This window comes from Talpa occidentalis, unplaced genomic scaffold (genome assembly GCF_014898055.3).
Source record: "Talpa occidentalis isolate TD23 unplaced genomic scaffold, MPIMG_talOcc4v2.1 talOcc4.10, whole genome shotgun sequence".
Classification (NCBI taxonomy): Eukaryota; Metazoa; Chordata; class Mammalia; order Eulipotyphla; family Talpidae; genus Talpa; species Talpa occidentalis.
In genome coordinates this window covers 40,394,648-40,420,363 of record NW_023600993.1, presented here as the reverse complement: position 1 = coordinate 40,420,363, position 25,716 = coordinate 40,394,648, and the positions used below count along the sequence as shown (strand labels likewise).

Sequence of the window (25,716 nt, the reverse complement as noted above, 5' to 3'; positions counted from 1 at the left end):
TAGAAAAGGATCACATGCATTTATAGCCACATGATCCAGGGAATACAAGTCTTTTGCTACCCTGTGTTCTTAGGATACAGCCATTGTGTATGGTTATGGCGATGGGAGAGACTCAACTTGACAGTCATGCTGTGGCATTGAATCAGCAGAGGTTTGTTGGAAGGCCTCAGTCACATGTTGGAGGTCACACGACCAACTTTTTCTTTGGTGGGCCATACTCCTACTGCAGGACCTTGGCACATGCTGTCACCTCTGCCAGGGGTGCTTTTCCCCCATTGTTCTTCAGATCTCACACACACAAAGATACACTTTTTTCTGAAAATCTTCCTTAACTCTTATAGAAATATATATTCTTTGCCTGGGTGAAATAACTAACTCATTAATGACAGAACCAGAAGGATAAAGAAGATAAAGCTCATTCTGAGAAGTATCCAGGAAGATATATAGGGTGTGTGTGTATACATATCAATATATATTTCCTTATATATGGAAAAATATAGAGAAAAGAAAAATAGGATGACTGAAAACTTCGATATAAAACAGGTTAAGTTCCTACAGGAAAGTGATATTGTTTGGAATTTTCTTTTATACCTAACAGAAATTATTTGCAATTTATCAGTCTTTTACAAGTTACTATCCTAACTTTATACAGTCTAGGTCCCAGTCAAAAGCAAATAGTAAGTCAAACAAAATTTACCTTCCCTGTAGGCAGGCATGGGCTGTAATTGACTTTGAAAAGGCATACTATATCTCCTATTTTTGGATGGTTTTAAAATAGCGTTATAGTCTCCAAGTGCCTAGCACAGTGCCTGGTGCAAAGTAGAAACTGGTGGCTATTTCTTTCCTTTCTTTCTTTCTTTCTTTTTTTTTTTGATTGAACTTGTAAAATTTTTTTATATTGTTGTTCATTTTTTTTTTTTTTTACAATATTTGATTCTTCCCTGAGGTATAGTTCCCGTAAATCTCCCCTCACCGTATCACCCGTGAACCGAAACTGGTGACTATTTCTTAAGTGAATGAACATGTGGGATAAGGTTGGCTCCTGAGGCATGCATGGGGCTGGGGGTGTAAAAATAGGGAATGCTGTCCATTAAGAGGCTGAAACTCCATCATCCTGCTGGAGGAGTTAGGGGTCAGAATGCCAGCTCTGTGCAGACCTGAGGTGTCTAGTTACTCAGTTACCTGGGCTGACAGGCAGTCAAGCAGGGTCTAGGACAATGAAGGGTGTGCCAAGAATCCAACAGTCAGAACAGAGTCATAGGACCAGGGGCATTTCACTGATTAAGTCAAAGTGGGATGGGAAATGAGGAACTGGTACTTCTGGCATCACGCCAATGTGTGATTCCTCATGGGAGACCCTTAGTCCCTCAGTTTATCCCACATCTAACCCCCACCTCCCACCCCAACCTATTAGACCTATTAGGATTATTTCTCTCCACAGGGGTGCCGAGTGTCACAGAAAAAGCAGTGGAGTCAGACACTCTTGGATTTGCTTTCAGGCTCTCTGGCTCAGGAGGTGTGACCCTTAGCAGTTATTGACCTTCCCTTGGTGTCAGTTTCCGTATTTATAACACGGGGATATAACCTAAGCAAATACCAAAGCCTCTGGACTTCTGCTGCATTCAGATGTGCAGAGTCCATTAGCCAGGTATAAAGATAGCTCTACTCTTTGTGTCTTGCAAAGAAGATAGGAGGGGGGATCAATTTAATACCCAAGAGCAACCCTTAAGAGCTAGGGTCCTCTCCATTCCTTTCAACCTCCAAATCACCTATTCCTTGCAGGTACCTCAATGCCTCTTTCCCCAGAATCCATTTGAATGCCCTCCCATTCACCTGGCCCTGACTCTTCTCTTTGCACCCATCCCTAGTATTCTCTTTCACTCCATACCCCTGCTTCTCTGCTCTGATGAACTCAGTTTGCATAATGGAGACTGATCTACTCAGATCTTAAAATGGAGGGAAAATGGTGGATGGGACCAACAGCCTTCCTTGGCCAGTGGACGAGTAAAAAACTTTTGCTTTCGATTTTTGAGAGAATACCTCAGCCTCCTAGTGTGGCTATGAGAATTCATTTGAAGTGGCGTACCTCAAGTTCCTGGCAGTGAGTGGACCATCAGTAAGTGGCAGCTCCCACTAAAAGTATTGCAGAGGCAGTGGGGACATTGCTGTGAAATGATGAACTGGAGTGAAAACTCAGCTGGCATGAAAAGTCAGCATGAGCGCAAAGCCAGGAAAGTTAGAACTTCTTGGGGAGGTGAAGATAGTTCCCGGGAGTGGGTGGGGGTGGAGACTAAGGCCACAGAGTTTGCAGTGGTGGGGTCGGGGGTGGGACAGCAGCCTTGCAGGAAGCCAGAAAGGCTGTGTCCTGAGCTTGCCCGGGTGGGTTGCGTCTCCGGGTTCCAAGATCCCAGGGCCACATCCATGTGGAGGGGCTGTCCTCTGTGGCTGACAAACCACCTGGGCGGAAGCAGCCGCTTTGATTCTAGGTGTCTGTCAGTGAAGGCAAGGTATTTGACTCTTGGACTCTGGGCAAGAGGACAGACTCTTAGAATGGAATTGGGACAGTTCTGGCATCCCTTGAATATAGTCAGGTTCCCCAAATTGTGCAGGTTCTCTGCATTCATTGTCTACTATTAGGTGTTATTCAAGTGCTCCAACCAGAAAAACTTAAGTGAGGAGTGGAATGAAATGCACTGTGACCATGTCCTTTTTCTCAAGTTAGTATCCTAACTTTTAGAAAAGGAAGCCTTTTGCTTGCAGTTCTGATTAATTAAAAGATTAAAAAATAAAAAAAAAAAAAAAGGACTGAAGAAGGTAATTGAGACTTGCCTCCAGGCAGCCCAAGGGGAGCCCTTGGAGAGCGGCTTGTCAGCTGAGGTTCTCTGTGACGGCCAGCAGAGGGCACTATGGGCTCATCATCAGTGCTGTCTTCCTTGACGTGCTCTGGGAGGCTGGCTGAGCGCTCTCCTGCCTGAAGCTTGGAAAAGATTCACTTCCAGCCATATCTGTTGATAATTTAACTCTGAGTTCTCAAGCAGGAGACCTTCCCCTTTAGGGCTGCAAATGCTCTTATTTTAGCATCACATCTACTGTTGTCTGAGCACCCCAAAGCCCCAGAACAGTCATCAGAGGGAGGTGTCTTCTCCAAGTTTCTTAGAGCACAGGCTCAGACAGCAATGGACTTGTTGTGTACTTGGTGCTACATAAATACCAATTAATAAATGTTTAGCTCCAGATGGGCCCCGGCTGTGAAACTGATGACTCTCACACCTCTGTGACCCAGGCTCATTTCCCACTGGCACAGAAGTGAAAGATGTACAAAATCCTGAGCACTCCTGGCTAGTCTAGGAGGGAACAAATTAGCAACTGTGCTTGGGATATTCATATTCCTTCCAGTGGATTCTTTCTTTCCCCCAACATACTTTTTAATCCTGTTGATGCCATTAATAATTGTAGGTGACACTTCTTGCGCCCTGTTTCTTCCTCTGTCTTTACAAAATGGCTGTACCTCAGCTCTCTGCCTACCTTGCATGTTGGTGGGCAGGCCTGAAGATGGGCCAGGGTGGCGGAGGCAGAGACCAGGACTCTCGTTATCAGAAGGCCACACTCTGGGCATGATGTGCTGCTCTGGCCGCCCCAGGAGTCAGCGAGGCCCTTACCTATCAGTGGTGCTGCAAAAGGTGCATTGCTATTTTAATTTAAACCCCTGTATTTTTATTCAGAGATTTCCATATATTGTTTTTCTTTAGAAATATTCATGGGCCACTGCTGAAAAAAATTACCCTCCTTTGCTCCAAAAGATATACAATTTTCCACAACATTTTGGATTTCCAGGATCTGGTCTGGAAGGTGGACTAATACTGTTTTTGCTGATAGGTGGTAGGAGTATGGGTCACTGTGGGGCTGTGGTGGGGTCTGGAAGGATTGCTTTCTGTCCTGCAAGGCCAGGCTTGCCTGTTTTCTTTTCCTCTGCCCTCAAGTCCTCTCTAAGAGCTGAACTAATGCAAAATATTATCCTTTATTTTGTGGGCTTGTGGTGTTTCAATCTGTAAAAGCCTGGGGGTAGACATTCGGTTGCTTCTAGCTCAGCGCTGGCATTTAAAAATGGACATCATAAAACAGAAAATGGAAAATGCACAAAGGATTAAAAAAGTTCAGCCACTATCAATATTAGAGTGTTTTCCTTATTTTTATTCACTGTGACCTTCTACCCTCCTTTTACATGTAATATTTTTTTTAAATAATAAATTTTATTTTTATATTCCCCATACAATTGCAACCCCACCTTTCTGATCCCAATCCCTCCCCTCCCGCCCCCACCCCCCCAAAAGTGTCTCTGTTTCATAGTTTTTTGTTGATTCTGATTTTCACTTTCTTATAGTTATTCATTTTCCTGGTCCCTTATTTAAGTTTTCTAGATTCCTGCTATGAGTGAGACCATCCGGTATTTTTCTTTTTCTTTTTGGCTTATTTCACTGAGCAAGATCCCTTCCAGCGCCATCCATGTTGCTGCAAATTGCATGTGTTTATCTTTTTTGAATGCTGAGTAATATTCTATGGTGTATATGTACCACATCTTCTTGATCCAGTCATCTATTTTTGGGCATTTGGGTTGTTTCCAAAGCTTAGCTATTGTAAACAGTGCTGCTATAAACATAGGGGTGCAGGTGTTCTTTGGAATTGATGTTTCTGTGTCCTTTGGGTAGATACCTAGGAGTGGAATTGCTGGATCATATGGAAGCTCTATGTTTAGTAGGTCCAGAAATCTCCACACAGCTTTCCACAGTGGTTGGACCAGTTTGCACTCCCACCAACAGTGCAGGAGAGTTCCTTTTTCTCCACACCCTCGCCAGCATTTGTTGTTGCTAGTTTTTTTAATATGTGCCATTCTCACTGGTGTAAGATGGTATCTCATGGTAGTTTTGATTTGCATTTCCCTGATGACAAGTGATGTTGAACATTTTTTCATATGTCTGTTGGCCATTTGCATTTCCTCTTCAGAGAAGTTTCCTTTTAGCTCTTCTGCCCATTTTTTAACTGGATTATTTTCTTTGTTGTTGTTGAGTCTCGTCAGCTCTTTGCAGATTTTTGTGATCAGTCCTTTATCATTAGTGTTGGGTGCAAAAATGTTCTCCCAGTTGGTGGGGTTTCTCTTTGTTTTTGTTATTGTCTCTTTTGCTGTGCAGAAGCTCTTTAATTTGATGTAGTCCCAGCTGTTTATCTTTGCCTTCACTATCACTGCTTTGGGTGATGTGTCTGTAAAGATGTCTTTGATGTGCAAATCACGTAGTGTTTCGCCTGTATTTCCTTCTATATATTTTATGGTTTCAGGTCTTAAGTCTAGTTCTTTAATCCATTTTGAGTTGATTTTCGTGTATGGTGTGAGGTAGTGGTCAAGCTTCATTCTTTTGCATGTAGCGACCCAGTTTTCCTACATGTAATATTTTAATATAATTATTTCCTTATAACATTGGAGAATGAGAAATCAGTGTAAGTGGCTTGTCCTCCCCTCCCCCCTGTAACATAGGCAGACACCTGTGCACCCGCAGCCATCAGGCCCTCATGAAGCAAGCACTTCCTCTCTGAGGATCAAGGTTAAGATCTCGGAAAACAATAAACAACCAATGAGACAGGCAGGATCCTGCCCTCAGGGTGTTACCTCCATGAAGTGGACACAGTGCAAAGGAGCACAGAGGAAGGCAGCAGGTCCTGGGGCAGTGCCTGTGGACGGCAGGCTGCAGACCAGGTGTGGGCCAGTCTCTTGGCTCTGTCCTGAAGCAAAGAAGCCTGTGATGTTGGGGGTTGGATTCGAACCGTAGATTTGGAGTTGCCCTACAGTACAGGCAACCAGCGGGCACTCAGGGTTGCAGGACCTCCCATGAGGGGCTATAAGGTAAAGTGCATAAAATTTAGTTGTTGAACTGGGATGGCCAGTCTGAGGAGACTTTGAATCTGACCTGTCTTGATGAGCCTGCTAAGGGGACTGTGCTGCAAATGCAGGCTTCTCTGATGTTGAACTTTGTAGCATTCTAGGCCACTATTGGAGGCAGAGGGACATTTTCAAATAGGCTTCCTAGAAAGGGTATGACCATAGCAAAGTCTGCAAGGATAAATGTCAGGTCAACTCTGAGTGTGAAAGGGACAGTGCAGGGGCCATAGTGGGCAGAGGCAGAGACCCTAAGAGCCTACACCCCACTTGAAAGGAGCAGTTTCCACTCAACACCAGCTGGCCATCATCATATCAGAACACGGACACTGTCATGTAATTGAAAGTAGACACCTGAATTCTAAAGGAAATAGTCTAGCTTTTTAAATGTTAGAAGCTATTTCAATAAAATAAAATAAAATAATAAGGACACCTGATGGAGCATAGAAACTATATAAACAGTTTGCCTATTTATGACTTGCACCCAAAGTTTAGCTTGGAGCTTAAATTATTACAATTTTTTTCATTATTTAGTTTTGCATTGAAATTTGTGTGTGTGCACTTTTGTAATGAGCATACAACATTTCTTTAAGTAGAGAAAGAAGGGAAAACAGCCTTATAACCCAAATTGCTATTTGTTGTTTCATTTTTCTTGATGCTGCCTGCAAAGTTGGGACACGTTCAGTTTGCCCGGGTGGTGGGTTTGATTTATGGAATCTTATCTCAGGGAGGAAGAAGACAACATACCAAAGGTGCCGGATGAAAGCAGGGCTGCTGGCTTTCCTCATACACTCATTCCCAGAAGAATGAGCACTTACCCTCACTGAGTGCTCATCTGGCCCTGCAGGTACAGCAGTGAACACAGCAGACAAAATCCCCACCTTCATGGAATGTGGCTGGGGGAAACCAATAATTGTTGAGTAGTAATACATAAGTTATAGGATAGGTCTGATGGCGATAAACACCAGCGAAAATAGGCAGAGGTGGGGATAGCAGGACTGGGAGGCTATGGTTTCCAGCAGAGTGGTCTGGGAGAGTCCTACTGAGAGACACCTGAAGGAAGAGTTTCATTCCATTACACATGCATTGTGCTTACAGTGTGCCAGGCACTGTGCTAGGCACCCTGGAGGGGCTTCCAGTTTGTCATTGACTTCCTTTTACACATGTTCACAAAGAAACAAACCACAGGGTTTTTTTGGTGGCAGGTGGCAGACATACCATACAGGTTTGCTTATTTTTTTTTTTTAAAAGACCCACTTAAGTGGCAAATGCAGCAGTAATTCTTCAGCTTCAGACACGACTGGATCCAAGTAGCTAATCCATGTCACTAGGAATCTATCTCTCTCAGTCTCTTGCTCTACTTTCCCCAGGCTAACATCTTTCTCAGGAACTTTCTGTACAAGATGCCCTGTGTAGTTCCAGCTTTGCATGAACTTTGCAAGCAATAGTTCAGGTATTGCATCCAAGGACTGCAGTTTTTTTTTTTTTTAATTCCAGCAAAAATTTGGGGTTTTGCTCTTATTACTCCAGGCCAGGTCACTTGCATCAAGAGGTAAGAAGGACTGAAAGGAACCTGCTAATGGGGAGATCTTCAAGCATCCCCATCTGTCAACTCAGACCTTGTGACCTTGAGCTAGAGCTTAGTTTTTGTCTCTAGGTGAGGGTGGTAGACCAGCTGGTTCTCTGAGGACCCTTAGACATCTGTTTGCATTTTGGGCACTTTATCTGAAAACAAACACTATTTAATTACCAGGTTTAAAACAATTAAATTGTGGATTATTTAAAACAATTAAATTCACCAGGATTGAGGATCCTGGTGAAACACACTGGCTTTTTTTTTTTTTCTTCACCATCCAGCTCTCTGGGTGAATTACTGAGGATGCTGTGCAGGGTGGGGAACTTGCCTGTGCTTGAACTATGCTGTTTCTTGGTGGCTCCCACCTACCGCTCTGGCCACATGGTATGCAAGATGCCATGTGAACATTTTTGGGTGGTAATGGGAAGTGAGTTCACTGCCATGAATTTCGCGCTCCAAAAGCTGGAATGACACATTAAGGAAGATTTAGCCTGACTTCACCTCCCAGTGTGAACTTGTGAGCATGACTGTCAACAGCTGGGGAAAATCAGTTGCGTGCATGTCAGCATGTGTTTCCAAGACACTGATGAGAAGCCTCAGTCCAGAATTCTGATTGAATGGCCATGTCTCATTTCTGCAGTTAGATGCACACCAGTGTGTTTCCCCAGGCAGATGGGGAGGATCACAGGGATTGCTCTTTGGTGACTGTACTAATGCGACTCACCTCTTATCTTCGTCAGATGTCTGCAAGGGCCAGCGTTCATGTTGCATGGTGGGGGCTTGGTGGTGACTCATCTCAAAGCTAGAAAGCCACACATCCCCTGTTATAGGAAGTACTGGCAGGCATTACAGTGTCTTAAGCAGGCAGCCGCGGGCCATGTGAGTGATGGACTGAGAAATACTGTGCAGGAGTCAAGAGCCCTGGGGCCTGAATGAATTGGCTTGAAACCTGGTAGCCTTGCCATTTCCTCATTGTGTGACCTGGGGCTCTGTGAGCTTCAGTTTCCTCATCTGTAAATCAGAATTATAAAAGGATCTGCTTATAGAGTGTTGTCAGGAGTAAATAAGAAAACACGTGCTAGGTTCTTGTCAGCTAGAATGAAGACTGCTCTTGGTGCTGCTATTCCAATGCAGCTGTGACGGAGTCGTCTCATAATAGCTAAGACACACATTGTGCTTATTACATGACAGGCCCACCATACTTATGTGACAGGCACTGGTTTTAGTTCTAAGTTCCTTAACTCAGCTCAGTAATGTGGCTTTCGTATTCACTCAGTGAGCACTATTACTGAGGTGATTGAGTAACTTGTCTAAAGTCACAGAGACACTGAGTGGGGATGTGGGATTTGAACCCAGGCAGCTGGCTCTAGAGTCCTTGTTCTTAACCACTGCTCTATACAGTCTCTCCAAAACTAGAGCAACACAGAGAGCTTTAGGTCAGGACATTACTTCAGTACTTTCTATAAATTGGCTCATTTAAACCTAACAATAAATTCTGAGGTAGTTGCTATTATTCTCCCCATTTTACTGGTGAGGAGACCGGGGCACCTAGAGAGGGGTAAGACCTGAATGGAATTCACATTCTCCTTGGGTGGGTGATACTTGACAGGGAAGCTGACCTCTCTGGGTAAGAGGTGACTGATGAGTGTGCTGCCTGCAGACCACCTCCGGAGGGTGGCTGCTTTTTTTTTTTTTAATGAGAGGGGCTTGCTTATGGATTTTAGCTTTATTCCTTGTCTGAAGCTGCTCCTGGGCAGAGAGAGAGCTCTTGGGAAGGTGTAGCCTCCCAGGAGACAAGGCCTTCGAAGAGATGTCTTCAACTTGGGCCTTTTGTGGCGCCAGGGCGTAGCGTAGCCTCACCACAAATGCTGTGTCTGGCCTTGGAGGTGACAGTTCTATCACCCGGGAAGAGGAATACATCTTAAATAAGGCCCAGCTGGGGCCATCATCCACTGTCTAATAAATCTGGGTCTTGTTTTGCTTAGCTGCAAAATGGAGTGAGTGCCGGATGAAAGCATATGATTAAAAGCCCAAATCCAGGTAATTCCATATTTCACAGTGTGGACTAAGCAAGTCTTCTTGCCACTACCTTACATATTGACTATGTGAAACTTACAAGGCTCTTGCTTAATAATCAGCCTCTATTGTTGGCTATTTGAGCCAAGTCTAGTTCCTCTCTCTGAGTCAACTCTGGGAACCACATCCTTATCACTCAGCCTGAGTTTGTATTCATTTTGTAAGGATGAAGTTCTGGGTCATTTCAATGTTCTTAGAAAATGCTGCCATATTATCCTATAGAAACATTATGCCAATTTATACATTCACAATTGTGAAGCAAAGTGCCTGTTTCTCTCTGCATTGTTTTTTTTTTAAATTTATTCTCTTTTTTTTTTTTTTTAAAGATTTATTTACTTATTTAAGCACTGGGTACAGTCAGAAGCGCAGGAGGGTGAGAGAATTCACCAGAGCCAGAGCGGAGAGTAGAACAGGCAGACTGATGAAGTACACTGCTGAGGGGAGCAGCGGGCGGCAGGAGAGGTCTGCGCGCCATGTGGGACCCTCCTCTGGTGGCCGGGGAGCAGCTGGGGATCGAACCGGTGCTGCGGAGGCTGCGGGCAGCTTCGCAACCCAGCGCTCAACTGCTGCACCAACGGGGAGGCCCTCTCTCTGCATTCTTGCCTACTTTGGGTATTACCAGGTGGAAAAACATGCCATCTCATTAAACTTCCATTTTGCTAGTAACTGAGAATGGTGAGCATTTTTCATTTTAATGACTGAGCTGCTGCTTTTGTAAACTGTCAATGTTGGGGAAAAACATTTCAACTTTCATCTCTTATAAAGCTATTTTCTGATTATGAAATAAGTATATATGTATCAAAAAAGTTCCGACACTGTAGGAATATATAACCTGGTAAGTTCAGGTTCCTGGATTAATTCTAACTGCAAGAAATCACCATTGCTGACTGCATGGACATTGTATTTTCAGAATTTTGTAGAAAAATTTTGAATGCTACCATTTGGTCCTTCATGTCTTTTGTATCAAAATGTGTTTTGTTTGGTGGTGTTTTGTCGAGTGAAGGTTGTTGGTTTATTTTGATAAATAGACTTTTTCAAGGATTGAGTTTAGGGTCCACTGATTGAGATCACATTTCCCTGCACTTAGCTGGTTGTGTATGGACTGTGTGATCTGCCTCATCCAGCCCACAAGTCAGTGCTTCTGTGTTGTTGACAGAAGAGCTTTCTGTTTTGAAAATCAGCCTGCTGAGCTATAAAACCTGTGGTAAGAGGGCGAGGGTTCCTGTTCTGCTAACACCAGTAGCATCAGTAGCATTGCATTGGTGACAATAATTCATACAGTTATTAATAAGAGTCAGCATTTACTCTGTCTTTATATGTGTGAGTCTACTTAAACCTCACAATCCATGTGATGCATAAAATCTAATATTACCTCTATTTTCAATATTTTAAAACATGGGTTCCTAGAGGTCAAACCATTTGCTTAGAGACTCCACCTAGCAAATGCTAGACTCAGAACCTGAACTCAGCCCTGTCAGGTGCTGAGGACCTTTGGGATGTTAACCACCCACATGGCAGTTCTGCACAGCCTCTCCCTGAGCCCCTTGTCCATGTCAATCTTAATCCACATTTGTCTGTGCCAAATGCATCCAGGGACACAAGCTCCCCAATAAATCTCCAATCTTGTAAAGATTTGAGCAAGTGGGGAATAGGTAAAAAAGTGAGTTTCTGCAGGGACTGCATCCTTGAATCAGGCTCTCAAGAGGGGAGAACATCTTTGCCTGGGCAACAAAGGCGGTTGCCATGGAGGCGACTATGGCAACGCTGATGCAAGTGCTGGCCTGTTCCCAGTGGAGCCCAGCTGGAGAGCTGCGAGAGAGTGGGCTGGGGGCTTGCTCTGCCCTGTGCTTCCGAAGGACCACGTTTGATAGAAATATTGAATAAATAGCATCCAATTGATCGACACAGCTAATTTCTCTCTCACCAGTTTGTGACTCTTGTTGATTAGGGGACCAGAAAAAATCCTTCAACAATTTGGTGCGACTCAGAGCAGAAATCTGAGACTAAAATGGATGGCCCGGACCTTAATAATGGCTCTCAATGCCTCAGCCTTCTCTGACACAGCCCTTGTTTCTCAGGGCCCCAGTGAAGATGAAATTTGTGCACATAAAAGGCAGAGCACTATTACTACTCTTACCGTTATTATTACTATTAAACTGGTAATATCGCTCTCTTTTACTCAGCATTTCTTTCACTCTGAGTCGTTCTCTTACTAAGAATACGCCCCCTTACCCAGGCTTTGGGGGTGACTTGTTGCTTTGGCCTAGTTCCAGCACTGCCCCTCCCATTCCCTTTCCTTGCTGTCCACGTGGGCTTCAGCTAGTCAGATGGATTTCATTGACAGTTTGGGAATAAACATGTTTTTATGTGTGGCCTCAGTCACTGCCAAAAACAGCATTTACAGAGCTTCTAATTACCTTGTAGACTGTGGTAGGTCGTGTGTCAGAGAGTCAATAAATTGCTTTAAGCTTTTCTGGCTAATTTAAGAAACTTTTGGTGTTTTTAGTGTAGCTAAGCATCACCAGAATGTTTCTTAGAGATGCCCATTGCAGAGGACACATTTCTGAGTTGCAATTTTTATTTTGGAGGGGTCGGCCCACCTACATGCTGATTTGCTTGGTTCTGATCAATATATTATTGAATAAAGTGTGAAGATTCTTCTCCTTTCCGGGCAAAATGCCCTCTTGAAAAGTGTGCTGTTTGTAAATAGAATTTTTTGAATCAGACACTTCAGAATTTGAAAAACCAACTTATGTCTTTTTTGTATCTAATTTGTAGATAACTTGATTTTACAATTCCAGAGACTTTCTTCCTTTTCTTTTTAAGACAAAAATTGGAAAGACAGCTCAGGCTGATTTTAAAAAATGCTTTCTAAATGATATCTATTTGATCCAAATTCCTTTAAAACATTAAGAAAATGAAAATTAGGCTTATTGTCAAAATGTAGTATGCATATAGTAAAAGCATACCAGTTAATCTGCATGGATTTTTATTTGTAGATTTAGAAAAGCTAATAAATACGGCTACTCTCTATTATTATTACTGTAATAATAATTGTAACATTATTACTACCCAGTGACATTGGCTCTGGGCCTGGTACATAGTAAACATTTTAGTTTCCATCTCTTTTCCTGTGTTGTTGCTGCTTCTACAGTGGTTTACTCTGCCTATGTTCTCTGGAGCCAGACTTGGGTTTGAATCCTGGCTCTGCTACCTAGTAGCTGTGTGATTTTCAGCAAGTCACTAACCTGTCTGAGTTTCAGTTGCCTCCTCTATAAAGTACTTCCTTAAACAGTTGTTTTGAGGATTAAATGAGTTAATATGTATTAAGCACTTAGAAGGGTATCTGGCAAAGGGCTTGTTTTTTAAAAAATAAATCCTGAAAAACTTAATCTCCTTGTCTGATATATTGAGGATTCTCCAGGTCTTCCAAAGGTCAGTGGTGCTGATGAATTGGGGTGTCCATGACCTGAACCCACAGCCATGGAGTTGAAGAGCCAATGGTTCTCATTAGCGAAGAGCTTCAGTTTCTGTTTCAGACAAAGGGGGCCTCTCAGTGTTGGCGCAATGAGAAGGTGGGGTATGTACAAGGAGCCCTGGTTAGAAAAACACACGTTCGTTCGGGAAAGAACAGGCTCTCCCCAGGCAAAACTTTAGAAAAACAACAATCTGCTGCCCCTTGATTAAAGGGTAGAAAACTAATGATCTTTTCCGGAGGGAACATGAGGCTTCTCTCTCTGCCCGGCTGTGACCTGGAGGTGCAGGATGTGGATTTCCTTAGGATGTAATGAAGCCTTTCCCATTGAAAACGTGCCATGATTCAGATGGATGCAGGTGGGGAGAGAGAGAACCATTCCCTTGCTTCTGAACACTTTAGAAACACCATTTGCAAGCCAGCACTTTGAGAATATGAAAAAATAATTTCCTAATTGGATTTCTGAAAGACCTTCGTGACAAAACATCCTTTCAAAAATATTCTGTAGTTTCTGTGAATTAGACCAGCTTACAAATTAGCTCAAATGCTTGAGGTCTGGTGCTGCCACTGAGCAGCCGTTCATCCACAGATGGGCTGATCAGAGAAGGCCATTGAGGTAGCAACTGGGAAGCACATTATTTTCATGCTGAATAAATGCCAATAAATACTAATCCTAGTTTCTTTCATCAAGGAAGGGGAATGAAACATTCCATCATGGGATAATTTGTGGTTGAATTTTCTCACTGTCTTCCATACTAGTCTATTAGGGACAGGAGTTCCTGTTGACCTGTAGTATTTGGCTGGAGAAGACAAGAAGTTTCAAAAGAGTTTACAAATATTTACTGAGCAACTACCATGTTCCAGGTGCCCGGGGGTGGGAATAAGTCATTCAAAATTTTGCCCTCAAGAAGCACACATTTTAGTGACTTCAGCGGACTGGACTGGATAATATCTAATACCTGTCAACAGATGATGTTTTTAAGACATCTTCAGATTGGCCCCCCTCAGTTTTCATCCCTCAACTTCCCAGAAACCTGTGCTTTGCTGCATTCAGTGGGTGTTTCTCCATGCCCTGTTGTGTGCCATAGTTGAGCACTCCTGCCTTGGAACATTCTCCTCCTTAGACTCCTGGGGTGTGCCCCCCTTCTTGGTTCTCTTCTCACTTCCATGGGTCTCCTTCTCTATCTAATCCAACTGCTGACTCCATTTCGTCTATGCCATTTCTAGTGTGGCCTTTCACACGTCATAAATCCACTCTTGATTTTTGTTCCCACTATGCTCCTTCCATGTGTCTTCTTATCCTCTCAGTTGCTCAGGCTAAAATTCTTAGCACATCTTACTGCTCTTTTATTTCACCCTCCATATCTAATCTACCAGCAAATTCCATGACTCTACTTCAAATAATTCTACCCCTGCTCACTACCTCCCCCATCTTGGTCTAAGTCCCTGTTGTCGCTTACCGAGCCACCATGAGGACTTACCTCCATCCCTGCTCCTTGTCTTACCCCTCCTACAGCTCTTTTCTTCACACAGCATTGAGAAGAGTCCTTTTAAAACTTAGGTCAGATTTCTGCACTGCTCAGAATCATCTTTGGCTTTCTCTCAGCTTAAAATCCAAGACCTTGTAGGACTCTCTAAGCCCCTTACCATCTGGTTCCTGCTCCCTCTGTCACTTTCTCTGCTCTTTGCTCACATGCTGATCCACTAAGCTCTACTAGCCTTGCTGCCCTGCACCCAGGCCCCAGGGCTTTGCATCTGCTGTCCATCCATCTAAAACATTCTTTCCCTTCTTTCAGGTTCGAGCTTCTTTGTTGGGGTAAGTCTTCCCTGAACTCTCCATAGAAATGGAAACTTCCCCCACGACTCCCTACTCTCCCACCTGGCTTTGTTTTGCTCCATGGAATTGTCACCTTCTAGGTAGCTTCAAGAAAACAGGGACTATGTTTTGCTCTCTGTAGTGTATTCCTTATGCCTGACACACAGTAGACACTCAGCAAATATTTAGAGCTAACATCTATTAAGTAGCATGAGCCAGGTATAATGCAAAGCACCTTACAGAAATTATTCACGCCTCATGGCAACTCAATGAAGTCTAGTCATGTTCATTTTCAACTTGGAAACTGGGGTTTGGGGAATTTCTGTAAGTTATCCTGGGTCATTTGGTGGATGTGGCTTGAACCTAGGTCTTGGGGACCGACCAGCCCATGCTCTGATTCCCTTGTGTGACCGCTGTCTCTTGTTGTTCACCTTACTTTGTTCTAGAAAGGTTTATGGTAGCTGCTCAACAAACGAAAATGTGAATGAGCAGCCCACTGTGGACTTGATATATGGAAGAGGACAGGAGCCTTGGGTTTGCCTTGATGGGATGGTGTCTCTCAGGATGTCTGGGGCAGTTAAAGCATTTTGCAGGTACTTTCTCCTGGATGAGGAAATACAAAGGAACCTCAGCAGGATTAGTAAAGTGTAAAACCACATAAAATCCTTAAATGCCTGTGCAAAGAGGCCATGTTGGAACCTGACCTGCCTTCATCACAGTGCTGTTCATTTGGACAGCTCTGGACAAAGAAACTGGCTTGAGTTTGCCTTGCTAGGTGTCAGCTCAGCCTGAGAGAGGCACAAGGGAGTAGAACTGCAAACGGCCATAGTGTCTTGTCAGACTTGCCTCAGGGTCCCTGCCTGGCACACAGAGGCCTGAGATAGTCTCCACTATGGAACTTTTTCTCTTTCTTAAGTGGTAGATTCATATTCTGTCGATGTGTATCTAAGGCTACTATGATGCTGTTGACCATGGGCTTACTGAGGGTAAGCATCATACCTTCTTCCCCCAATAGATCATTAAGCGCCTACTAAATGCAGGGAGTTCAGAAATAACAGTGAATCCAAGTAACATAGTCTCTGGCCTTCCAGAGCTCATCACCAGCAAGGGGGCTAACTCTTAATGCACACCTTGTATACCAATCACTAAGAGCTTATATATATAGTATGTTAATTTAATGCTTCTAATTTGTGTAAAAGGATTGTTACCCCCACTTAAATAGAAGCTCAGGGAAATTTGAGAGTAGGCAGCTTGATTCAAGTCTCCAGCAAGAGAGGGAGGAAGCTGCTCTTAGCGCCCCAGGTGGGTTCTACCCTGAACATCAGGCTGAGTCCCACGAGGAGTGGGCAGAGAAACAGCCTCACTGTTCACTTCTGAAACCCACACTCGTAGGAGTCATTCTGGAAATAGAAACTCACCCTCTTTTCAAGGTGGTGGTGAAGCATCACATTTGTTCCCATGTGGCGGGAAGATGTGGCCTCTTGCCAGCCCTGAGGGCTGTCACTGCTGAGCTTGTTCCGTTTGAGTCTGGCGTACACATGTGGATTTGAGTTCATGCCCTAAATACACCTTGAATCCTGATGTTACCCTCCTCCTGTGGGTATTTCTCCATTTCTACTATAAGCTCTCAAGAGTGGAGGGTTTATAACTTCTTGCCCACTTTTTCCCAGTCTGTAGCCTTCTGGGTTGAGACGTGTTCCCTCCAGCTGCAGCAGTTCTCATCTGCCTGGAGCATCCATCCCACGCCCCATCAGTCCCGAGAGGAGGTGGCCGGCTCCTGGTCAGCAGCCTCCTCCCCAGGTCTGCGGTGTGACCGTGACATGTGTGCACACCCCATGCAAGGCCTACCTCATGTTAGGGGTCCGAGGACTGGACGCAGTTACCTCCCCCACTCCCAGCCCCATGAAGAGGCCCAGCCATATGTCCTTGTGTCTGGGAAATTTGAAGTATCAAGTGCCATTTCCTGCCTGGTTGGATTTTTGCTAATGGTGCCAAGCACTTGCTTCGAAAATGCAAGAAATATCCCCAGGACAGGTGGGCGCTCCTGCGATGAGGACTTGGCCTCGGCAGGCTTCTGAGATGCTGTGATTTATGTTGCCAGAGTCCCTCACAGGCTTCACAACGAGCCTCCTCAGGAGAGTAGATTTTATTCCCTGAAGCTGTCATGAAAGCCACCTGGGTGGTAGCATGGGGCTGGGGAGGAGGAGGAGGAGACTACCAGGAGACTGAGATGCCTGATTAGATTGCTAAAGGGGACTGTAGCTGAGGCAGCGATCTGGAAGCCTGGCAGGTGGTGGAATGCAAGGGGGTGGGAGCTAACAATTAGGGACAGCCCTTCTCTGGGTAGGTTTCCTGGCAGTTTCCCCAGTGAGTTGCAAGAGTGCCCTGGATGAACAGACTTGCTCTGATGCTTTTTATTTGCCTGTGAGACCCGGCATACGGGGCCCTCCCACCAGGAACCCCCAGGCTGCGTTCATTCAAAAGCATGCTCAGCCCTGTTGGCGGGGCCTCTCTCCCTGTGAGAGGTACACCCTCTGAATCTGGAGCCAGACACATCTGGAGGTGAGTCCCGATTTGGCCACCTACCAGCTGTGATTCTGGCATCTCCGAGCCTCCATTTATCTTGTCTATAAGATGGACTAATGAGAATTTCCCCACTAAACTGTCATCGTATATAATATATGAAAATATAGCATGATAGAATATAGCATACAGTAGGGCATTTATTGTACATTATATGAAAGCATGTGAGACCATTGGCTTTAGGAAATAGAATATGTAACACTAATTTACTTACAAGTCATGTACTAACTTTACAAAGTAGTGTATCGTTTTGTTGCTGTGAGACTTAGCTATGTTGGTGAGTTTTTAGCACAGTCCCTGGCACATCATGTCACTGAATCCCTGTTAATTATTGTGATCAGCATATTCTGTGGACCACAACACAACAAACAGGGACACCGCTATTCAAAACGTTCTGGTGTATGTTGTTGCTTTAGAAGCAGTGAAGCTCATCAAATAATTAGGAAAGCAAAGCCCAATTATAACCCGGGAGGGGAGGGAGTGGTATCTAGGGAGAAGTATTGTTGAATTCTAAGCTGTTGGTTTTTTTAAGGGAGCAATGTCTTTTCAGAACTTAGACCAACATGTTACTAATAAAGAAGAGTATTACATCTAAGGAACCACCCACATGTTCCCTGGGTGTCTTGAGATGTTATTAGCCTGGGTGGTTGTTGTTGTAGTGTGGGTAAAGAGCAGGAGGGGGGGAAGGGGGAGATAGATATAAAGACACCTCGAGTGGGGGTTCCCATCTGTGATGGTAAGTTGTCCTGGCTCTTCTCGGTCTGTCCTGTGCCTCTGGTTCTTGGAGCCCAGACTCAGGGTGGAGGTCTCATGCTGACATGGATGGAGAACTCAGCTGTGGCAGGACTGGAATCAGCTTGCATCTCGTCTTGACTCTCCATGGTGGGTATCAGTTGCCCTGTTTTGGGGAGCATAAGAGCACAAGAGCTCAAGAGAGTGCTCCTCATGCAAGAGGTCACACAGCTAACAAAACACGCTGGGATTTCAGAAGCCACTTCCACTTGCTGATGACAGTCAAGTCACTGATATCCTTAGGTCTCTGTTTTCTTCTGCATTCATGGGTATAATCTTGAACTCTACCTCACAGTGAGCAGCAATGAGATGAACTCTGTGAACTATTAGTGTATACTCAATACCTGTTAGCTCCTGCTACTATTATAATTCCCTTGTTCTTAGGATCTTGATTTCTCTTGGATTGTGGAGCACCGCTCTTGCTGTGAAGCCCTGGCCACAGTCTCTGTAGATTTTCTGTCATACGGCAGAGAGGTCAAAGTAAAACGCCACCCACACCCCCTTTTGATAATCAATGATTACACTCCAGGGCAAGTCCCAGGTGGACCCTTTTCAGAAATACTTTTCCGTGAGGTGGTACTTAAGTACATGGGGAATTTGTGTTGACAGACAGCATTTTTAGGGGGATAATTATGACTCTCTAAAATCACTGTAAAAGGTGCCCCTGGAGGTATGTTGCCAATAGTGGGTTCACTTTACAAGACAGAAATCAGGTTCCTGGCCTGCTGGAGCCTCCCAGGTCCTTCCCTGCGCCTGTCTCTGGAGCTGCTGCATTGAAGCTTCCTCCATCTGTCTGAGGAGAGATTCATGTGGAGAAATTAGTAGATGACAAAGCCAGTTTGGGCTTGTTAAGTATCCCATTGATGCCCCTTTAAAAGTTAGGAGCTCAAGTGTGGCTCTATGGAGACCCTGGGGTTCCCCAGCATGAGGGCAACGAGGGAATGTCCCAGGCTGCTGAAGCCATAAACATCACCTGATGGTGTCCATCTGGGGTTTGTTTGTATGTGAGACATGAAGATAGAGGATGGAAGTTTTATCATACTTACTGAATCTTCCAGGTTGAATTTTAGATTTGACGTTATTTTTAAAGCTGTTTCGAGGGACTCTGGGGCTTTCCTCCTGGGGGGCTGGGGAGGAGTTGGCTGCTCTAGGCAGTCGCAGCTGCTCTGATTATCTAACCAATGAATAACAAACACATTGTTTTCTCTTTTCTCCTCTTTTAGGCCTAAACGGCAGCGGCAAAACAACTTCCCCATGTTTCCCTCCCCCAAAGCCTGGAATTTCAGAGGGGTAAGTTTTTCCTGCGCTGTTATGTGTCCCAGTCCAGATGCTCCAGGGAGGACGCTGTTGGGTTGGCTTTGCTAGAGTCACAGTCATTGACTTTGCCACTGAGGAGACTATGTTTGCATCAGTGGTTGTGGTTTAATTAGAAACTCTAAGTGGCCTGGTGAATGTGTGATGACATGGCTTGCCCTGCTGGTCCTGGACTGCTGGAAGCCTCTTGTGATGAAGCAAGAGACAGTGAGGCTGGCACTGTGGCTGTTTCCTTGGGAACCTGGAGGGATCAGTACACAGTGAAGGAAAAAGAAATTGGAAATGTCCAGTCTGATAACACATAGATTTATGACTGTGAGGAGCTTTACTTTCCAAAAGGTGATGTCTGTAAGCTTTAAAGGGCATCATGAAATTCCCCCAATCACAAAGCTGTAGACTCTTACAGGTGTAGAAGGGGTCAGAGCCCACCTCTTCTGGATGCAAAATTCTCTTCCTTAACATAATAGTAATAGTCAGATTGTATGGTGGGCCTAATGGATGCCACAGTGAGTTCTAACACTGACCTTGGGAGCAAGTCCCATGTGTGTATAGAGAATGTTCTCAATTCTTTTTTACCTCCAGACCTTGACATGTACTGTTCCTTCTGCCCAGAACACTGTTCCTTGCTTCCCTACTCTGCATTCCTGTACACACTGCAATGGGCTCACCAACTTCATCCACTGGGTCTAAGCAGGAAACTGTCATGACCACCCCCCACCAGACTGAGCAAAAGTCCCTCCTGTGTACCCCTGTACTTTCTTACCACTGTTAAGCTAAAACTATTACTTAGCACTTACTGAAATTTAAGATTGGAAGCCCTAAGCATTGGTTGTATAGCGAGGTCATAGTCTCTCTTGGTCATTGCTATATCCCTGGGCCTAGCACAGTGCTTAATTCATTTGTTGAATGAAGGAATGAATGAATGAATGAATGTAATGTATAGATAAATAAATGTCTTACATCCATCAGGCAAAAAATCTACTTTGGATTGTGTTTCAAGTTCAAGATTTTAGTCTTTTCAGCACTTTATTTACTCTTCAATACCCTATATCGAAGTCATGTACACACTGTATGTTGTATATACAGACCTATACATAGGTTGCAGTTATTTTCCCAAAATGTGTAATTAAAAGTAAATGTAGATCATGGTTCTCTTTTAGCTAAATGTGAAATATGCTTTCTACTAGGTACAAAGAGAAATGTCTTGACCTTTTTTTAGTAGGTGTTCATGCCTTACTAAATGCAAGTTGTGTACCTCCTAGGTTGTTTATGGTTTTGTGGATAAGACACCCCCCCCCCCATTTCTCAAAAGTGTGTTCAGTGGGATCATCATAACCTTCAAATGAAAAAAGACATGTGTGGTCAAATCAACTTGGGGCACAGCTGAGAGCTACGACTGCAGGACTTCTCAGAACCTTTGGTGTGTTGATGTGCATGGGGATTAGATTAAGGAGAGCTCATATAGCATATCCCTAAGGTATTAACCATAAAGCTTTTGTTGGCAAAATAATTTGTACACACATTGGAATAGTTGACATCTGTAGTCAGTCTTGAGCAGTAGAGAAATTGGACTGCTGGTGAACAAGTTAGCCTTTTGGAGAGAGTAGTTTTCCTCTCTCTCCCCCCTCAGTGTTGATCTCCTTTTGATTCAAAAGTGGTCACTATCCAAGGATTGGGGTACATCTAGGATGACCATGTACCTGAGTTTGCCCAGGACTGTCCCAGTTGTAGCTCTCAAAGTTCTGCATGTTGGGAAACCTTTCAGTCTCTAACAAACTCACATAATTGATCATCTGCCTATGGCCATGAGACCTCTTCAGCTGTATTCCCTTCAAAAATATTCTGGGGCCTCCCCTGGTGGCATAGGCAGTTGAGCGCTGCGCTGTGAAGCTGTCCACAGCCTCTGCAGCGCTGGTTCGATCCTAGCCGGCCAGCGAGGGTCCCACATGGCATAGCAGACCTCTCCTGCCGTGCCCGCTGCTCCCCTCAGCAGTGTATTTTGTCAGTCTGCCCATTCTGTTCCACGCTCTGGCTCTGGTGAATCCTCTCACCCTCCCGCACATCTGGCCTGTACCCCGGTTCTTGTATAAATAAATCTTTAAAAAAATATTCTGCACATTTTTGAGCATGACTGGTTCACAGAACCTGCTGTTCAAAGGAAACTGTTAGATATATATATACCTGGTTTAAATGACCTTTTGTTATCCTCGCTTCTGTAGGTGACATTTAAAACAAGTTACTCACTGCTGGAGAATAAGCAAGTAGACAGCCTGGGTAACTGTAACTAAATAGGTATCAGAATCTAATGCATTGTAGACTTCAGCTTCCCGTCTGTCCTCCAATTCTTAGCCAACTCACACAACTTCCCCAAATACTTAAAATTGTTGGAGTGAATAGTCTGTTAGGTAGTTAAGCCAGTTATGGTGTTTATCTTGGTCTCTTGTCCTTGCTTTGATTTCTTCTGGCTCCTGACATGGAGGTGTCCCAGAGGGAGACAGTCCAGGGTCAGTCGGCAGACTTCCCCGGCTTGAACTGTAATCCTTTCTGGCACGGCGGGGTGAAAGAGAACTCACCAAGTGTGAACAGCCTCACTCCCAGCTTTGTAACCATCATATGGTCACTGAAACAGAAGAAGGACCCAGAATGCCAGGTTGAAGACACTTGAGGCTATTCTAGCAGATACATTTTCTGTAGTGAGATGTGACTCCCAGGCTGTAGGCTGAGCCTAAAGTGCTGCCCTCAGGCAGTAGGATGTGCTTTTTGTGAACTCAGATTTCTTTTTTATTTAGAAAAGAAGGCTTTAGAATCTCTGTGTATTTGTATTCTCTGGTATTTATATTCACACAAGACCATTATAGAAATTTGCACTTTCTATTCCTCTTTAGCTGGTAAAGAAAAAGGATCCTGTGATTTGGGTGAGGAGGTGGTGAGAAATGATTGGGAAAAGCAAAAGAAGGAACCAAGGGCTCTGGTTGAGAAGTGAAGGGGGAAACATGGAGGCTCAGGAGAAAGTGGAAATGGCATGAGGGGAGAGAGGGTGCGGTGGGCATCTTAAGGAGTAGACATTTTGGGAAAAGAGGCTTTCAACTAGTTGTCACTCAGTCCTGCTGAATGAATTGTGTTGTAACCCCTTCCTCTCTTCCCTGGAAACTTCCACCGCACATCTGCATTTGTGGTTTTCTTCTTCTGCTGGAGGTTTTGACTGTAGAGAAGTTCAGGAAGGTGATACTTGGAGGTCACATCCTTCCTACTGACCAAGTTCTTTGGCCCTTTCACGAGTTGTCCTTGCTGTTAACCGTGGCTTGTGTTTGGCCCCTCTGTTCTCATGCGCGTCAGAGGAGACAGAGGCCCCATATTACCAACCCTCTGGTTCTCTCCCACCCTGCCAGGCAGTGTGCAGTACTGTGTTCTTCCCACTACACCCCCGGGTCAGGTATGTTTGTGGAGAGAAGTCAAGAGCATGGTTTTGGTTCGTGTGTGCCTGCAGTTGAGTTTCAAGTCCCTTTTAAGTGCACAGGTGAGGACCCACAGTCAGGCCAACCCTTGTCACATTGGAGTTGCCCTGTAACACTCTTACGTATTACCTCCTAACTAGGAGATTCTTAGCAAGACTTATTTTATGCAAGTCATTCAGCTTGTGTTGTAGCTAAGCATATGGGAACTGATAAATCTGGGTGCACAAGCTGTGCCTGGCTTAAGGAAATTTGCCCTCTTCCCCCACTCCATCTCTCTCTCCTCCTCACCCCCACACCTACCCCTGCAGTGGCTAGAGCTTGTTCTGTGCACACTCAGACTGAGGGGCTTTACTGTCCACTGTGTCTGGACAGTAGAGCCCAAGCTCTATTGAGTAGGTGTTCCTTGGCGGTTATGACAAAAGCTTAGGTGGAGAAAAGACATGTGCTCTGGGTCAGATTACCCAAACAGGGACTTCAGGTGAGACACACTTCAGAGTGTCAGACTCCTTATCTGCAGAATGGGGCAAGTCATGCCATCTCCTCAAAATATGAGAGTTACAATGTGTGTGACGTTATCTGAATAATACCTTCATGTAACTGTATGAGAAAATATTAACTCCTTTTAACCAAGGTTCCCTTGCACCTGAAATGACTGTTTTCTAAATGTGTGCATTTAATAGATGCCTTTCCCTGTGAGATACTTCCTGGAAAGGAAGAACTGACTTTCTCTGGTTTCTATTTAGTCCTCTAGTCTTATTTCCCACTAGCTTCAGGGTAGATGCTGCCACCTGTGACGAAAAGAAAAAAAATCTCATCTTTATTCTGCTGACACAAAAATATGCCAGGCACTTGCAGTTCATTTTTAGATTCAAAAGCATCTTTCTTTTTTTGGTCACATGTGAGGCGGTAGGGATATAGTGGCTTGTATGACAGTGATGGAAATTCTGCACTGTGGAGGCAGAATTTATAGATGCCTTTGTTTATTGACATAGTTATCAGTCCAATTTTCCCCATTTTGTTCCAGAATTATGAAAGGTAAAGATACTTTTGATGTAGGGTTAAAAGTCTTAGCTGCAAGAAACTCAACTCAATGATTCTAAAGTGCAGCAGGACCTCAGAATCCCCTAGAACCAGGCACCAGAAGCCCGTAATTGTTCCTCTGTTATGTATTGCACTTTCTCTGAGAACTGGTTTCCTCCATTTCTCCATACTGTGGTAATGGTAATGCAGCCATCTGCAGAGAGATGGCCTTTTCTCTCTCAGAGCTAAAATTTCTAGGGAGGGATTTTGATTGGTCCGGCTTGGGTCAGGTGGATACTCCTGGACCAGTCAGTGGTGGCCATGAAGTGGGGGCCTTTGGTATCGCTTTGGTGGCTCCTGTGCTAACCATAGTAACGTGGGCACAAAACTATGGTTTTAGAAGCCATAGTTTCCAAAAGAAGGGGAGAAGCACTAGGTCTGCAAAAGTCTTCATTTCTCCTCCATAGTGAAGAGTAGTACCCTGATTGCCAGGATCTGAATCTCTAATGGACGTTAGTCCTAATTCTTCCTTTATGTGTGGTTAGAAGCAGACCTTTTAGTTACAGGTTTTTTCCAACTCAAATCTGATCTGGGAGCAAAAGTGGCCTGCTCATAGGCTGTAAAACATAATAGTTCTCTGGATTACTCAGAATAATAACAGAGCCTGGAAAAGTGCATTCTGAGTTGACTAAAGTCATTTCTATAACGTTGGGAAGTATCAAAGCTTAGCTGAGGGTTTTAAATAGAAGGCAGCCCAAGAATCCATATCAGTATTGCTTGTCGTCTGTCACATTTATGATTTTTCATGGAGCATTTTATTTTTTATTTTAATCAAGTTTAGTCTTTCTTCTACAAACAAGACCATGGTGTGATCTTGTCACCCCCAAAAGGCCCTTATACTGTTGGAAGGCATGAGAGAAGCTGCTGATGTTGAGAACCAAGGGAAAAAAATCTATTTAGAAAACTCCTTTTCTGAAATTGAACCTTCAATCCTCAATTTTCCTTTTCCCCTCCATACGGATTTTATTTTATTTGTTTTCTGCCCATGATAGAAGTTGAGATGGGAATTGTAAGGAAGTTGGTAAAGGTCCTGTCACTGATTTTCGTTCCCTCCCATCAGTTTCTTCCTCTTTGCAATTAATGGCGATTAAATGGCCCATTTAATGGATTGAACTGGGTTTAGCTCATTGTGACTCTTTAAAAATAAGCCCCTCTCCCCTGCCCGCTGCTTTTTAAAGTGCTCAAATCACACTGTTCATTTAACTATTTGGAAAAACATAATCAGCAGCAAGGGGGAAAAAGTGGAGTAAATTAACAATACAGAGAGGATGCAGGCAGCTTGGAAGGATCTCACCTGAATCCTGGGATTCACAGCACATGTCTGTGTCGGCCACTGTGATGATGTGGTCCAAGGACCAGGGTTGAAGTTCAAGCACAAGGCACATGGACTGTAGGCCTAATACGGGTGCTTTATTAAAAAGACTCAGGGATAAGTTACTCAATCAACAGTTGCAGTTTGCCAATGAACTGGTTGAATACTTGGGGTAATTTTAATTTTATTTTTGTTTTTGGCCAGAGGACACATGAAGCCAGAATGGGCCTCTCCAATGGGTAGTTAAATTAAGGCCTGAGATATACTAAGTACTCATAAATACTTAGTGCCTGTGTATATTTAGTACCTCT

At 44.2% G+C, this 25,716-nt stretch overlaps 1 protein-coding gene across 6 annotated transcripts in view; it reads left to right on the top strand.

Annotated features, from left to right (window-relative positions):
- The window catches only part of ARHGEF3 (Rho guanine nucleotide exchange factor 3), a 265,843-nt gene that overhangs the window by 62,622 nt on the left and 177,505 nt on the right, over positions 1 to 25,716 (top strand). For all 6 annotated transcript variants that reach the window (XM_054694777.1, XM_054694790.1, XM_054694770.1 and 3 more), the window contains one exon: positions 19,468 to 19,534. In XM_054694777.1, the coding sequence (XP_054550752.1) occupies positions 19,468 to 19,534 (67 nt within the window). The remainder of the gene's footprint in view (positions 1 to 19,467; positions 19,535 to 25,716) is intronic.